This window comes from Hemiscyllium ocellatum, chromosome 26 (genome assembly GCF_020745735.1).
Source record: "Hemiscyllium ocellatum isolate sHemOce1 chromosome 26, sHemOce1.pat.X.cur, whole genome shotgun sequence".
NCBI lineage: Eukaryota > Metazoa > Chordata > Chondrichthyes > Orectolobiformes > Hemiscylliidae > Hemiscyllium > Hemiscyllium ocellatum.
The window spans coordinates 54293735-54310348 of record NC_083426.1 but is presented as its reverse complement, the minus strand read 5'-3'; the positions used below and the strand labels follow the sequence as shown (position 1 = coordinate 54310348).

Below are 16614 nucleotides of genomic sequence, written 5' to 3'. Positions count from 1 at the left end.
CATCAGTGAGCCTCCAATGAAGCCATCTTTATTGCAGAATATCTTCAGAGGGCTCCAGGTGCCCATCAGATGCTTGCACTTGGAGATGGTTGGTTCCTGAAGGACATAGCTGCGAGACTGAGTGTGAAGCAGGTGGAAGGAACAAAAACATACTTGACATTATTTTCACCAATCTGCCAGCTGCAGATCTATCTGCCCCTGACAGAATCAGTAACAGTGACCAGAGCACAGTCCTTGCAGAGACAAAGTCCCACCTTCACATTGTGAATTAGATCCACCGTGCTAAACTGGACAGACTCAAACAGACCTAGTAACTAAACACTAGACAACCTTGATTCACTATGGGCCACCAAGAGAAGAATCTTACTCCAACCTCATGCATACCCCCATTTAACCATTACCATCAAGCCAGGGGATCAATTCTGGTTCAATGGAATGTGCAGAAAACATGCAAGAACAGAACCACACAACTGAAAAATGAGAAGTCAATCCAGTGAAGCCTCCAAACAGCAAATGTTCAACAGAGCTAAGCAATACCACAACCAGTGTATCATATGCAAGGTCTGTAGTCCTGCCACATGCAGTCGTGAATGGTAGTGGACAATTTAACAACTCACTGGAGGCAACATTATTATAAAAAGCCCCACCCTCAAAATGATAGAAAAACTCCAGCACATCAGTGCAAATATAAGGTTGAAGCTTTTGCAACATACTTCAACCAGGTGTGTCAACTGGATGATCCATGTGTCGCCTCCAGTGGTCCCCTGCATTAGTGTCAGTCTTCAGCCTATTTGATTCCTTCCACATGATATCAAGAAACGGTTGGAGACCGAATACTGCAAATGCTGTGGCCCCCGATGACATTCTTGCAATAGTACTGTTGACGTGTGCTCCAAGGAACGGACAATAAATGCTGACCTCGCCATCAATGCCGACATAACAGGAGAGTTTTTTTTTATATAAAGAAAAGCATAGCTACCTCAAAAATATTCAAAGAACTCTGCATCTGCGTTCCATGGGCAGAGTTCCAAAGCAAACTATTTCTCTTTGATTTAAAATATTTGAACTTAACTTGTAAGTGTGATATTTAAAACAGTGACTCCTTGTTCTAAATTCTCCCACAAGAATCATCACCCCCACATATACCCTGTCATTGCACAATAATGTGCCATTTTTCTTTTAGTTTGGTACTAACTTTAATATTTCTAGTTAACCACAAATGATTCTATCCCTTGTTGGAACGTATTTATTTTGTATATTTCAAAATGAAATATCACCTTAAATGTCTGCCACTGCATCTCTTGACCTTTCAACTTAATCTGAAAGTTCATTTTAATTGGCTGTTTTCCTGGCCTCATAATTCCCCTCAATTACAATTTTAAAAGTAGACCTAGACCCACTCCCCTCTCCCTCAGACTGAATGCAAAGTTCAAATCACATTATGAGGGGTATCCTCACTGAGACCATTAATTAACCCCATCTCATCACCAAGCATCTACTCTTTGGTCAGCTGTGGCTCCAGACTTGCTATCCTAAGATACAAACTCCAAAATATTTGATGGACTCCTCACCATGGTACTTCTGATATTTTTAGTTGATACAAATATTAAATTTAGGAGGTGAGGACTCAAGAAGGGCTTATGCCCAAAACATCAACTCTTCTGCTCCTTTGATGCTTCTGTGCTTTTTCCAGTGTCACACTTTTTGACATGGGCAAGTTTAATCTATTAGCATCACCATGGCTTTCTGGCAAGCTCTCATTATTTCTTAATTTATACCCCACCTAGGGGCCTCGACTGTTAGGAAGCTGTACACCACTCCCACAAGTGACTTCTACCCAAACCATTTCACACCTTGGTATCCCTAAACTTGGATCATCTTCTCCATTGTGTTACTAGCATCTTTAACCACAAAGCCGCACCCCCCCCCACCTTTTCCTACTATCTGTGGTTCCTTAAATATCCTTATCGTTAGGTATATCAGGGTCAGGACTTCATTGTGGGATGTGGGCATCATTGGCTTGCCAGCATTTGAAGGCACTGGCACATTTTCTTGGACCACTGGAGTCCATCTGCTGTGGGTTGACTAGGTAGGGAATTCCAGGATTTTGACTCCGCAATAGTGAAGAACAGTGATGAATTTAAAGTCAGGATGGTGAGGGGCTTGGACAGGAACTTGCAAGTAGTGGTTTTTCCATGTACCTACTGCCCTTGTCCTTCTAGATGGAAGTAATTATTGGTTTGGAAGGTACTTCGAGGATCCTGGGGGAATTTCTGCAGTTCACCTTCTAGATGATGCACATTGCTACTACGGAGTGTCAGTAGAGGGAGTGGGTGTGGTGCCTATCAACCAGGCTATTTTATCCTGCATGGTGTCAAGCTTCTCGAGTGTTACTGGAGCTGCACTCATCCAGGCAAATGGAGAGTATTCCATCATACTTGTGCCTTGTCGATGACGGACAGACTTTGGGGAGTCAGAAGATAAGTTACTCGCCACAGTAATCCTAGCCTTTGATCTGCTCCTGTAATCACTATTTATTTGGCAAGTCCAATTCAGTTTCTGGTCAATGATAACACCCAGGATTTTAATAGTGTGGGGTTAAGTGTTGGTAACACAATTGAATGTTAAAAAAGGTCCAGTGCTTAGATTGCCTCTTATTGGTGATACTCATAGCTTAGCATTTGTGTGGTACTAATGTTACTTGCCACTTGTCAGCCCAAGCTTGGACATTGTTCAGACATGGCTGCATTTGAACATGGACTGTTTCAATACCTGAGCAATCGTGAAATATGCTGAGCCTTGTGCAGTGAACATCCCCAATTCTGACTTCATGATGGAGGGAAGGCCATTGATGAAGCAGCTAAAGATGATTCGGCCTAGAACAGCACCCTGAAGAATTCTTGCAGAGACATCCTAGTACTGAGATGACTAATCTCCCACAACCACGACCACCTTACTATGTGCTGGACATGACTCCAACCAGAGTTTGCCCTGACACCCATCAAGTCCAGTTTTGCTAAGATTCCTTGATGCCACACTGTCAAATGCAGCTTTGATGTCAGGCTCAGAACTCTCATCTCTGAATTCAGCTCTTTTGTCCAGATTTGACCCCAGGCTGTAACGAGGTCAGGAGCAGAGTTGCCCTAATAAACCCCAAACTCTGCTTCACAAAGCAGTTTATTCTTCAGCAAGTATTGCTTGTTCATATTGTTGATGACACCTCCCATCAAGTTACTGTTAAAGCGAGTGGAGACTCATGGAGTGTTAGTTGGCTGGACTGGATTTGTCCTGCTTTTATGTACCTGACAAACTTTCCACAGAATCAGGTGGATGCCTGTGTTATCATTGTGCTTGAACAGTTTGGCTAGGGGAGCAGCAACTTTCGATTGAGAATAACCTCCATTATGTTGTCTGGCTCTATTACTGTAATAACAGCACAAGCACTAAGTGATGGACAGAGCTAAGCAAATCTACAACCAACGGATTAAATTTAAAAGCTTTGCGGTCATGCAATATCCAGACAATGGACAATTAAACAGCTGGCTGGAGGTGGTAGCTCCACAAACATCCCTATGCTAAATGATGAAAAAGCCCAGCACATCACTTGAAGCACTCACAGCAAACTTCAGCCAGAAGTGCGGAGTGGATGATCCATCTTGGCCTCCTGTACTCATCCCCAGCATTACAGATGCCAGTCTTCAGCCATTTCGACTCACTTAACATGACAAGAAATGGTTGGAGACACTCAATGCTGTGAAGGCAACATTCTGGCAGAGTACTGAAGACCTGAAGGGCACTTTTTTAAAAAAAAGTCTCTCACTCTGCCCCTTTTTGACCCATGCTGTGCATCTTTACCTAAATAATTTCCTTGCAATGCTGATGTATCATTTTGCTACATATTCCCTCTCTCAAACTTTCCTCCTTTTCCACCACATCATATCCCAAAAAGGCTTCTTTACAGGCCTAGTTATTCAATTAAGCAGGAGATTGGTCCCACCACACTTCAAGCAAAGCCAGAGAAGCGAGACAGCTTTCTAAGCAACTGCTGGGCCAGTGCTCCACAAAATGAAACCTATTTCTATCACATCAACTCTGAGCCAACATTTTACTCTTTGACTTGATTTACCCTGTGTCAGCTTGCTTGTGGTTCAGGTAGCAACCCAGACATTATTACACTGGAGGATCTGGCTCCTAACTGACAACTTAAAACAGCAAGTTCCTAGTCCTATCAGCGTCACTGGTACCAAGGTGGGCAACAATAACACCTCAATCCCTTTCCTCCTACTCCAACTTTCTCTCAAGCTCTGTGGAGATATCCTCTACCCTAGCACTGAACAGTCAGTGTTTGTGCCGAGATGGCAAATATTAAGAAAATAATAATTCACTGAACAAGCAACAAAGGGTTAAGTCAGAAGAAAGTTACTGGAGGATTGGTACAACAAATTTGTTTATTAGATTGAGTTTTAGTCCCATACATATTGACAACATTGGAAAAAGGTTCAGAAAAATTATAGGAATGACATTGGAGATCTCATTTCTATGAAACATGAATTGTTTCTCAATGCCAGATTTGCCAAGCATGGAGACTGGTTTTTATTTCAGATTTCAGCATTCACTGTAGTTTGCTTCTATGCCAGCATAATAACTAGCTCCAGAGACTCAATTTCTCCTCAGATACTTAAAACATCTTTGTTGACTTTATTTTGAGCATCAGGCTTGAATGCAATCAGAAAGGGGTACACCAAAATCAATTACTTGTTGATTTCAATCTCTTGAAATATCAAGAGCCACAGTCATACTTATAAACTACTCAAGTAGTTCATTTATGACAGTAGACAGCTTTTGCATTGCACTGCATTACATTCTGGCTTCATGCAAGCAAGCCTTCAAGAAGGAACTAAATCAATTTTTGGTTGGAAGAGCTTTCCATCAGTATGAAAAGATTATATATGCATGATAACTGTGACCTGTTCTGGTTTTGATAGCCTGAGGAAGTCAAAAGCATTTTTCAAGAAAAACTTCCCATTGTCTTCCGCCCCTCATTCCCATAAGATACCACGGGCTGCTGTAAGTGGAAAGTATCTAATGATGCCTCCTCAGCAATTATTTATACAGCGGGTTCGAAGGGAATTTTCCACTAGTCCTTTCCACAAACCCACCAACAAACTAAAACAGCAGCTAAATGAACCTGAAAGACCCTATACAATGAGCAAAACTAATGTCATTTACAAAACACCATGCAAGAACTGTAACAAACACTACATTGGACAAATAGACAGAAAACTAGCCACCAGGATACATGAACACCAACTAGCCACAAAAAGACATGACCCTCTCTCACTGGTATCCTCACATATGGATGAAAAAGGACCCCACTTCGACTGGGACAACACATCCATCCTAGGACAAGCCAAACAAAGACACGCACAAAAATTCCTAGAAGCATGGCATTCTCACTGGAACTCTATCAACAAACACATCGAGTTAGACCCCATCTACTATCCCCTGAGAAAAGGGGCAGGAATGACTTCAGAGGAAATGACATCACCAACCCAAAGAAGCCCAAACATATAAATAGAAAGCAGCAATGTTGAAAATTCCTTCGCATGAGGCCTACTGAAGAGGTTACCTAGTAGGGTAACAAAACGTCTGGAAGTGAACCTTGCAGCTCAGCGAGTAGACCTACATCTAAAACCTCAACCGGAGCTGCAAATCTTCTCAAAACTCGCTAAAACATAAATGATCTATGGCAAGGTTTGGAAGAGACAGTTGGCAATCATACCTCACAAGAGAACTTTAGTGAAACAACATTGAAGAAATTCAATTGGCATACTTGAAATCCTATTTTAAATCCCATGAACCCGTTATCCAGCATTGCGTTTACAGCAATTGAAGTACCAATTACAACTTAAATTTCACACTGTTAATTGATAACTGGCAGAATTGCACCCACCTCAGATCTCATGCGTTTCGCTCGTCGGGCCGGCATGCTCATTTCTGAAGAGTGCACAGACTGTCGCTGAACAATATCATGTGGCTTGTACTCTTGGTCTTTCTCATCATTGATCAGGCTTGGCTTCTGGACACACTGAAAACAATGACTGTAATCTTAATACAATTTGTAAAACTAATGCCTATTACCCAGCAAATAATTTAACTCAACTTTACATTTAAAAAAAATTGAAGTATTCCTCATTGCCCTGTTTTTAAAAACTGCTTGATCAACGGCGTGGTATGCTAGTCAACTTCAGTGCCAGAATGTGTAACTGCAATCACATGTCAGATCATCTGAAAACAGCTCATCCTTGACTTACGCTCAAAAACCACTTGGCAATCCAACAGTTCATTCTAATTATTATTACTTGTATAGTCTTTTATTCCATTATTTTAATAATTAATGATACCTGAACAGATTTTATTTGCCTAATTCTCTGATTGTTATGTTACATAATTAACAATGTTAGTAGAATGGTTAAGGTTTTAATGAAAAACCTAAACAAAACGTGTATAAGTGAAAATGGTTACACACTAATAAGCTATTACAAAAAACAAGCATACACGTCATGACATGTTTGGCTCTTTGGCTTAGGTGAAATTGCAGTTCATTTAAATAATGCAAATGTTACAAATAAAGCTCTTTCAAACAGTTAACACAAGTTATATATGAAAGTTTGATTATGTCAGTTAATATTTTATCTGATCTCAGCTAGGAGGACTGTACTCCTCATATACTATAACAAGTATAATGAATTAACACAGCCTGGGAAGAGTGCAGTCTAGTCAGCATCAGGATGAAACACCCAGGAAGAGTTTCCTGAACTCAGTTATTGTTGGGGGAAAATGAAAAAATCTAAAATTTGATTGACTGATAAGAAACTATTGATAGGGATGCTATAAATGGTAAAAATTAGGAAAACAACGAAGTGAAGTAAAAGAACCAAAATAATAAAATCTTTTAATTAACCAAAGAACTGTAGGGGAAGGAGAGTATGGTTAACTTAATTAAAAATCACAACACCAGGTTATAGTCCAACAGGTCTATTTGGAAAGCGAAAGTGAGGACTGAGTCAAGATTAGAGTGGTGCTGGAAAAGCACAGCAGGTCAGGCAGCCTCAGAGGAGCAGGAAAATCGACATTACAGGCAAAAGCCCTTCATCAGGAATGTTGCTCGACTCGCTGTGCTTTTCCAGAACCACTCTAATCTCGGTTTATTTGGAAGCACTAGCTTTCAGAACACTGCTCCTTAAGATTAACATAAGGGAAGTTCAGTTCTAGATTGGTGTGGCAGAAGAGTTCAGTGCTGTATGTTGCACCATCTGTAGCATGCTGGAAGTCATTCCAAGTAGTCTGGACAATCATATCTGCTGTAAGTGCCCTTGGTTTAATTAGCTTGATGCTTGGTTCTGCAGCAGTGAACCTGTAAGGCTGAGTGTTATATGGATAGTAAACCTTAGACATGGTCACCCCTCAGCTGAAGGCCTGAAGGAATGAATGACCATCAATTAGAAGATGGGGGGGGCAGAAAGTAGTGAGGAAAGATTCAGAGTGCACCTCATTCTAGAGCAATTTTCACTGTTGGAAAACTAAGTGCAACCGTTCTCTGGGAAACACTGCCCAGATGCACAAGGTTGGAGCAGAAAGAGGGGGAGAATAATGGTGGCAGAAAATTCAAAAGTGAAGGGTGCAGACAGGTATATCTGTGGCAGAGGCAACTCCAAGACAGTATGCTGTCTCCCTGAGGCCCAGATCAAGGATGTCATGCAATGGCTGCAGGGCGCTCTGGAGGGAGAGTTGAACAACCCAGAGATTGCTGGTCCCAATGTCAAAAACAATATAGGAGAAAAGTGGGTACGGTCCAGCAACATTTTAGGGAGCTAGTAACTACTGGGAAAAAAAAGTCAATGTTGTAGTATTTGGATTACTCCTGGTACAACACACACTAATATAGGAATAGTAAGATAGAGACATGAACTTGTGGTTTAAGAGTTAGAGTCAGAGAGAGGGCACATGGGGAGGTTTGCAGGGGTTTGAGGAATGATGCACAGAAAAATCACCAAAATCAGTCTGGAAGGCAATGCAAATATAATCAAGTTAAGGCATAAGGGAGCATAGTAAGGCTAGATACCATTCAATATAATGCAAGGAGTCTTACAAGTAAGGCAAATTAGTTGATGGTATGGATTAATACATTGGGATACAACATTATTATAATACAAGAGACATGGTTGAGAGAACAAAAAAAGGACTGGCAGTTAATATTCCAGAGTAAAGAATCTTTAGGCAAAATAGTGAAAGGTGTAAAAGAGAAGGTGGTGGCACAAGACTTATCAAGGAGATAATTACTGTAGTAGGGAGGAATGGGTGGTTAGTATTAAAAGGAAAATCAGTATATTAGGGTTAAGAGAATAAGTAGAGAAACAGCAAGGCCCATAGGGACCAAAGTATTAATCTGTGTTTTGAGCTGGAAGCCGTAGTTGACATTTTAAATGAGAACTTAAAAGTCTCACAGCACAAAATCAGATCATTTTGCCCATTTCACCTATCCTGATTAGGTTTCCTAAGCTGAACTAGTCTCATTTGTCTGCATTTGGCACACATCTCTCTAAAGCCTTCCCATCCAGGTACCTGCCTTTTAAACATTATAATTACATCCACCTCTCCCTCCGGCAGTTCATTCCATGTATGCACCACTGAGAAAAAAAGTTGCACTTAAGTTTTTCCCCTCTCACTGTAAACTTATGCCCTGTAGTTCTGGACCCCCACAACCTGGGGAAAGGACCTTGGCTATTCACCTTCCTTGTACTCCTCAACTTTATAAAATCAAGAGGTCAGTCTTCAGCCTCCTAGGCTTCAGGGAAGTTCCAGTCTATCCAGCTTCTCCATATAACTCAAACCTTCCAGTCTCAGTAACATCCTTGTAAATCATTTTTGGATCCTTTCCAGCTTAATAATATCCTTCCTATAGCAGGGCAACCACAATTGCACACAGCACTTCAAATGTGTCCATACCAATGTATTATCCACCCATATCTTGACATCCCAACTCCAGGATTCAATGCTTTAACTGAAGGAGGAAAGCATACCAAATGCCTTCTTTACTACCCAGTAACACCACTTTCAAGGACCTTGGCACCTGCACCTCTAGGTATCTGTTTGGCAACAATCACCAGAACTCTACCATTAACTGTGAAAGTCCTGCTCTGGCTTGTCTTACCAAAGAACAATGCCTCACATTTATCTGAATTAGACATCATTTTCTATTCCACAGTGCATTGGCCCAATTGATCAAGATCCTGCTGTACTCTTTGACAATTTTCTTCACTACACACTATATCAACAAACTTGGTGTCATCAACAAACTTATTAACCATGCCTCCTACACGCTCATGGAAATTGTTTATAGTGGTAAACATGTACACAGCACTAATCCTTGCAGGACATCACTGGTCTGAATAATAACCATCTACAGTCACCTTCTGTGTCTTTCTGTCAAGCCAAGTTGGTATCCAAGACTTTGCATCGGTGTTCACAATAGAGAAGGACAATGTAGGTTTAGAAATCAGGGAGGGGGTTTGTGATAAAGTAGAATCAATTCACATTGAGAGAGAGGAAGTAGTAGCAGTTTTTTCAGACTGGAAAGTGGATAAATCCCAGGTCCAGATGAGATGGAAGACGAAGGAGAAGATTGTAGGGACTTCGACAGTTATCCTCAAACCCTCTCTGGCCACAGGAGGAGTAATATAATATAGTGTTAGTCAAGAAGAATGGAAGAGATAAACCAGGGAACCAGAGGTGAGGGGAGAGACATTAATTGGAGATTAAAGGATTAATCAAGGATCGTCAAACATGACGTGTGTGCGTGCGCGTGGCTGAATCCTTTGCGGTTTGTTAGGTACATTTGAGTTGGACATCAATGTTGCAGGTTTCACCAGTAAGTTTGCAAATCACAAAAATTCATCATTCCATAAAAAACGAAAATGAAATCCTTGAAATGATATAGATTGGTTGGTCAGATGGGCTGAGCTTTGGCAAATGCATGTATGAGGTCATGCATTTTGAGACCACTAACATTAAATGCTAGGACCAAAGGAAGTAGAGAGAGACAGAGGGATCTTGGTGTGCAGGTCCATAGACCCTTGAAGTATGCAAGACAGGTAGATAAAAAGGTGGTTGAAGGGTTACTTGCCTTTACTTAAGGCATTGAATGCATGTGTGCATCACACTATAGCAACAATGTAGGGTTCTGGATTAGTGATGCTGGAAGAGCACAGCAGTTCAGGCAGCATCCGAGGAGCAGTAAAATCGATGTTTCGGGCAAAAGCCCTTCATCAGGAATAAAATGGCATGGTGGTTCAGTGATTAGCACTGCTGCCTCACAGGTCAAGAGACCTGGGTTCGATTCCTGCCTCAAGCAACTGTAAGTATGGAGTTTCCACATTTGCCCCACGTCTGTATGGATTTTTGCCAGGTGCTCTGGTTTCCTCCCACAATCCAAAGATGTGCAGATCAGGTGAACTGGCCATGCTAAATTGCCCATGTTGTTACGTGCATTAGTCAAGGGTAAATATAGGATAGGGAAATGGGTCTGGGTGAGTTACTCTTGGGAGGGTTGGTGTGGACTTGTTGAGCCGAAGGGCCTATTGCCATACTATAGGGAATCTAATCTAAATGTGACTACACTAGACAGGTGCCGGAGAGATTTCCCCAGATGCTGCCTGGGCTAAAGTGATTCAGCTACAGAGAGATCAGATAGGCTAAGATTGCTTTCCTTAGAGCAGAGATGGACAAAGAGCGATCTGACTGTGGTGTACAAATTACTGAGGGACTTAGACACGATAGATAGGGAGAAACCTTTTCCCCCAATAGAGGGGTTAATAACCAAGTGGGCATAGGTTTTCAAGGTAAGGAGCAAGAGATTTAAAGAGGACTTCAGGAAAGGAATTTCCCCACAGACCTGTGGGCTCCAGAAATCACTGGCTAAAAGAAAGCCACAAGACATTTAACAACTATTTAGATGAACATCTGAAATGACCCGTAGCCTTCTATAGTATGCAAAGTTGCAGAAAATGGAATTGGAACAGTTGGAAGTGAGATGACCGGCACAGACACAATGGACCAAAAGCCTCTTTCCATGCTGTAAAAATGGACTCTTTAAAAGAGATGAGCACTTCTATTATTAAAAGGGTTCCACAAATTATTAAAAGGGTCTTCAATGAGCATGCAATAGAGGTACTAATGATTGGGGCCAGACAGGTCAAACAAAGGAGGTCCAAATACTATGCAGTTGCTTTCATTAACTTGCAAAGCGATGCACATTAGAAAGCATGCATCAAATCAGAGGTCAGCTTAGTTGATTTCAGGAAGGAAATGTTCAAACTACAGTCGATTCTGTTATAACACTACAACACAAATAATGTGACTGAAAATTTTAGATGTTACTTGCAGAACCAGAACTTTCTTTACCTGTATAACGCAATTCCAGCCCTACATGGTTGAGTGGCACAACTAAATGCATGATTTTCTTAGAACTCGAGATCGCACAAGAATGGGACTACTGCTTTATATCAGAACCCACTGTATGTTTCACAAGCCCAGGGAGACCAACAATTTTCTAAAGAACCTCTGTTGACTCAACAAAGTAAGCACTGCAAAGCCAGAATCCAAATGTTTAATATCACAAGCACAAAAAGTTAAAATTTCACCAATTGATGAAGGATTTGGAAGAGTACTGAAAATAAGAGTTTTTGTTGGTGTGTTGGTTTTATTATACAAGCATGCATATTAATGCTAATTCCAGAAAAACAACAAAATAGGTGGCATATTAAACTACAGGCTCCAGGTGGAATATGTGCACATTCATTGCAAGGAACCTAGGAGATAGACTATAGCTAAAAACAAGAAAGTAGAAAATGTATAACAACTCATATCAAACCATGCACAGGAATGTTATCACCAAATATCTAAAGAGACAAAAAGGGAGGAAATATTTGGACAGCCAACAACCTAATCAATTTGAGAAAATGCTGGAAAATCTCAGGTCTGGCAGCTTCTGTAAGGAAAGAAAAGAGCTGACGTTGAGTCTAACTGACCCTTTGTCAAAGCTAAAAAAAAGGGAGAAATAGGGAGGTATTTATACTAGGCTGAGTGAAGGTGAGTCTTGGTTCCAGAAGCAAAGGTAGCAATAAAGAGGTGATAATGACAGTGCAGAGAGAGATGGAAATGGAAAATGGGGTAGGGGGTGGGGGGGTAGCAAAGGGGGAAGAGAGGAAAAAGGTGATGAGAGAGTGGGGAGCGAAGGGAAAGAGAGACAATCAAGAAATAAAAAAAAGAGGTAATTTCTTGATTATTACTCTCTCTCTCTCTCCCCCTCCAATCAACTTTTTCCTCTCCTCTTCCTCCTTTGCTACCACCCCCCCTTCCCCCCCGTTTTCCATTTTGCCTCTGCTTCACCCATCCCCCACATATTTTGTCACATAGCACCAGATTCAGCCTTGGTCATTCACAGCTCCTAATTTCCCTATAATCTCTCTCTGCACTGTCATCATCACCTCTTTATTGCTACCTATGCTTCTGCAGCTAGGACTCACCTTCTCTCAGCCTAGTATAAATACCTCCCTATTTCTCAATTTTTGACAAAGGGTCAGTTAGACTCGAAACGTCAGCTCTTTTCTTTCCTTACAGAAGCTGCCAGACCTGCTAAGATTTTCCAGCATTTTCTCTTTTGGTTTCAGATTCCAGCATCCGCAGTAATTTGCTTTTAACCTAATCAATTTGGCGGTTTCTAAGGAGTACCTTAAAAGGAAGTAGAATGAGAAAAGGAAAGGTTTAAGACAGGAGTTGCAGAGTGTGGGGTCCCATCATTGTAGAACTAGCAGCCAAAACGGCAGCAATAATGAGAAATTCAGAAATGGGCAACAGGCCAGCTTTGGAGGTACAGATGTACGAAGATTGCATGGGGGGTGGGGGGGGGGGGGGGGGAGAGAAAGAGGGTGTGCGCAAGTGACCTCGGCGGCGGCAGGAGTGAGGGAGTGCGCGAGACTGGGGTGGGGAGAGGAAACGAAGGGGCACGCGAGACGGGGGACATGGGGTGGACAAAAAAGAAACAAAACAAAAAAAAATCAAATCGACTGAGCGTGGAAGGACGAGGGAGTGCACGGAGACACCACATAGGGGAGTTGTGTGGGAACGAGGGAGTGTAAGGGGTTAACCCAAGCAAGGGTACGGACAGTTGGCAGGGCAAGGCACAGCACAGGCGTGGCAGACCTGCAGAATTTCTCCAGCAATTTCTGTTGCCATGTTTCAGAACTCCAGCACTCACATTTCTTTATCTTATTTGAAATGTTTTGTTGATTTGACTAGATAGGAAAATTGGGAGACTGAATAGTTTGATTAGTTACTTACAGTATCAGAACATTTTCCAGAGACCTAGGAAACCTGTAGTCTCATATTTAAAGCAAGCTTGCCACAGATCATGTCTTTAGGGATTTAGTTATCATCCACACAATTCCTTTGACCCAGCAAACAAACTAGGGATATTGTGCCGACCACTGATCCTCATGTAAGCACCCTCAAATTTCTGTGACCATATGCATGCCCAGTAGTCTCTTAAATGTCCCCAATGACCTTGCTTCCACAATTGCTGCTGGCAACGCATTCCATGTTCTCACAACTCTCTGTTGTAACGAACCCACCTCTGACATCCCCTCTATACTTTCCTCCAAACAGTTTTAAGCTGTGATCCCTTGTGTTAGTCATTTCTGCCCTGGGAAATAGAGTGGATAGCCAGAGACTATCAATGCCTCTTCATTATCTTGTATACCTCAATTAGGTCCCCTCTCCTCCTCTTTTTCTCCAATGAAAAAAGTCCGAGCTCAGTCAACCTCTCTTCACAAGATAAGCCCTCCAGTCCAGGCAGCATCCTGGTAAACCTCCTCTGAACCCTCTCCAAAGCATCCACATCTTCCCTATAATAGGACGACCAGAATTGGAAGCAGTACACCTAGTGCAGTCTAACCAAAGTTTTATAGAGCTGCAACAAGATCTCACGACTCTTAAATTCAATCCCCCTGTTAACGAAAGCCAAAACACCATATGCTTTCTTAACAACCCTGTCCACTTGGGTGGCCATTTTAAGGGATCTATGTACCTGCACACCAAGATCCCTCTGTTCCTCCACACTGCCAAGAATCCTATCCTTAATCCTGTACTCAGCTTTCAAATTCGACCTTCCAAAATGCATCACCTCGCATTTATCCAGGTTGAACTCCATCTGCCACCTCTCAGCCCATCTCTGCATCCTGTCAATGTCACCCTGCAGCCTACAACAGCCCTCTGTACTGTCAACAACACCTCCAACCTTTGTGTCATCTGCAAACCTGCCGACACATCCTTCAATCCCCTCATCCAAGTCATTAATAAAAATTACAAACTAAATTACAAAATTAGAGGCCCAAGGACAGAGCCCTGTGGAACACCACTCACCACAGACTTCCAGGCAGAATATTTTCCTTCTACTACCACTTGCTGTCTTCTGTTGGTCAGCCAATTCCCCTGTATCCCATTCCTCCTGACCTTCTGAATGAGCCTACCCTGGGGAACCTTATCAAATGCCTTGGTGAAGTCCATATACACCACATCCACAGCTCAACCCTCATCAACTTTTCTAGTCACATCCTCAAAGAACTCAATAAGGCATGACCTGCCCCTCACAAAGCCATGGTGACTGCATTTAATCAAGCCATGCTCTTTGAGATGGTCATAAACTCTATCCCTCAGAATCCTTTCTAACACCTTGAAGATGACAGACGTAAGACTTACTGGTCTGTAATTGCCAGGGATTTCCCTACTTCCTTTCTTGAAGAGAGGAATTACATTTGCCTCTCTCCAGTCCTCAGGTACGACTCCAGTGAAGAGCGAGGATGCAAAGATCTTCGCAAGTGGCAAAACAATTACATTTCTAGTTTCCCAAAGCAGGCGAGGACAAATCTGATCCGGGCCTGGCGACTTGTCAATCTTAATGTTTGACAAAATTTTCAGCACATCAGCTTCCTCCATCTCTATCCATTCCAGCATGCACACCTGCTCTTCAAAGGTTTCATTCACTACAATAAGTTTGTTTCTTTCGTAAAGACAGAAGCAAAAAATTCATTAAGGGCTTCCCCCACCTCGTCAGGCTCCACACACAAATTCCCTACGCTATTCCTGATCGGCCCTACTCTTTCTTTGACCATTCTCTTATTCCTCACATAAGTGTAAAATGCCTTTGTGTTGTCCCTAATCCGTTGTGCCAAGCCTTTCTCGTGCCCCCTCCTGGCTCTCCCCAGACCATTTTTGAGCTCCTTCCTCGCCTGCCTGTAATCCTCGAGAGGAGAGCTTGACCCTAGCTTCCTCCACCTCATGTAATCTACCTTTTCCCTTTTGACGAGAAGCTCCACCACTCTCGTCATCCAAGGTTCCTTTTATCTTACCACTGCTTGCTTGTCTCAGAGGGACATATTTATTCATCACTTGCAACAACTGTTCCTTAAACACAGTCTCCACGTGTTCCATTGTAAAGGCACTATAGACAATTGCTCCTAATCCATGCTTCCTAACTCATGTCTAATCGCATCATAGTTTCCTCTTCCCCAATTAAAGATCCTCCCATTTTGCCTAATCCTCTCCTTCTCCATAGCTATGTAGAATGTAAGGCAGTTGAGGTCACTATCACTAAAATGCTCTCCCACCACAAGATCCGATACCTGCCCCGGCTCGTTTCTGAGCATTAATTCTAGATTGGCCTCTCCCCTCATCGGCCTGTCAACGTACTGAGTTAGGAAACTCTCCTAAACACACATACAAAAATAGCTCCATTCAAATCTTCTGCTCGAAGGAGGTTCCAATCAATATTGGGAAAGTTAAGTCACCCATTACAACAGCCCTACTACGTCCACACTTTTCCAAAATCTGCCGACCTATGCTTTCTTCAATCTCCCTGCTGCTATTGGGGGAGCCTATAGTAAACCCCTAACGAGGTGACTGCTCCCTTGCTGTTCCTAATTTCCACCCATACTGACTCCGTAGACAGATCTTCCTCGACAATGGAAGCTTCTGTAGCTGTGATACCCTCTGATTAGTAGTGCTACACCCCCTACTCTTTTCCCCCCTCCATTCTTTTTAAATGGTCTACACCCTGGAACATCCAGCAACCATTCCTGCCCCTGGGAAATCCATGTCTCTGTTATGGGCACAACATCATAGCACCAGGTACTAATCCATGCTCTAAGTACATCACTTTTATTCCTGATACTCCTTGCATTAAAGCAAGCACTTCAACTGATCCCTTGGTTCCTTCCAAAGAAAATCCTTCCCACTAGCTGGTCTACCTCTTGCTATTGCCTCATCTGTATCAACTCTCACCTCTGGTGTACAGCTCAGGTTCCCACCCCCCTACCATACTACTTTAAACCCTCTCGAACTACTCGAGCAAACCTTCCACCCAGGACATTGGTCCCCTTCCAGTACAGGTCCCACCTTCCCTAGAAGGTATCCCAATTATCTACATATCTGAAGCCCTCCCTCCTACACCAGCTGCGTAGCCACGTGTTAAGCTGCGCCCGCTCCCTGTTCCTCGCC

The 16614-nt window shown here is 42.5% G+C and overlaps 1 protein-coding gene across 2 annotated transcripts in view; it reads right to left on the bottom strand.

The window, feature by feature from the left end:
- The window catches only part of LOC132828478 (lysine-specific demethylase 5B-like), a 215027-nt gene that overhangs the window by 174376 nt on the left and 24037 nt on the right, over window positions 1-16614 (bottom strand). For both annotated transcript variants that reach the window (XM_060845644.1, XM_060845645.1), the window contains exon 5: window positions 5954-6088. In XM_060845644.1, coding sequence (XP_060701627.1) covers window positions 5954-6088 — 135 coding nt within the window. The remainder of the gene's footprint in view (window positions 1-5953; window positions 6089-16614) is intronic.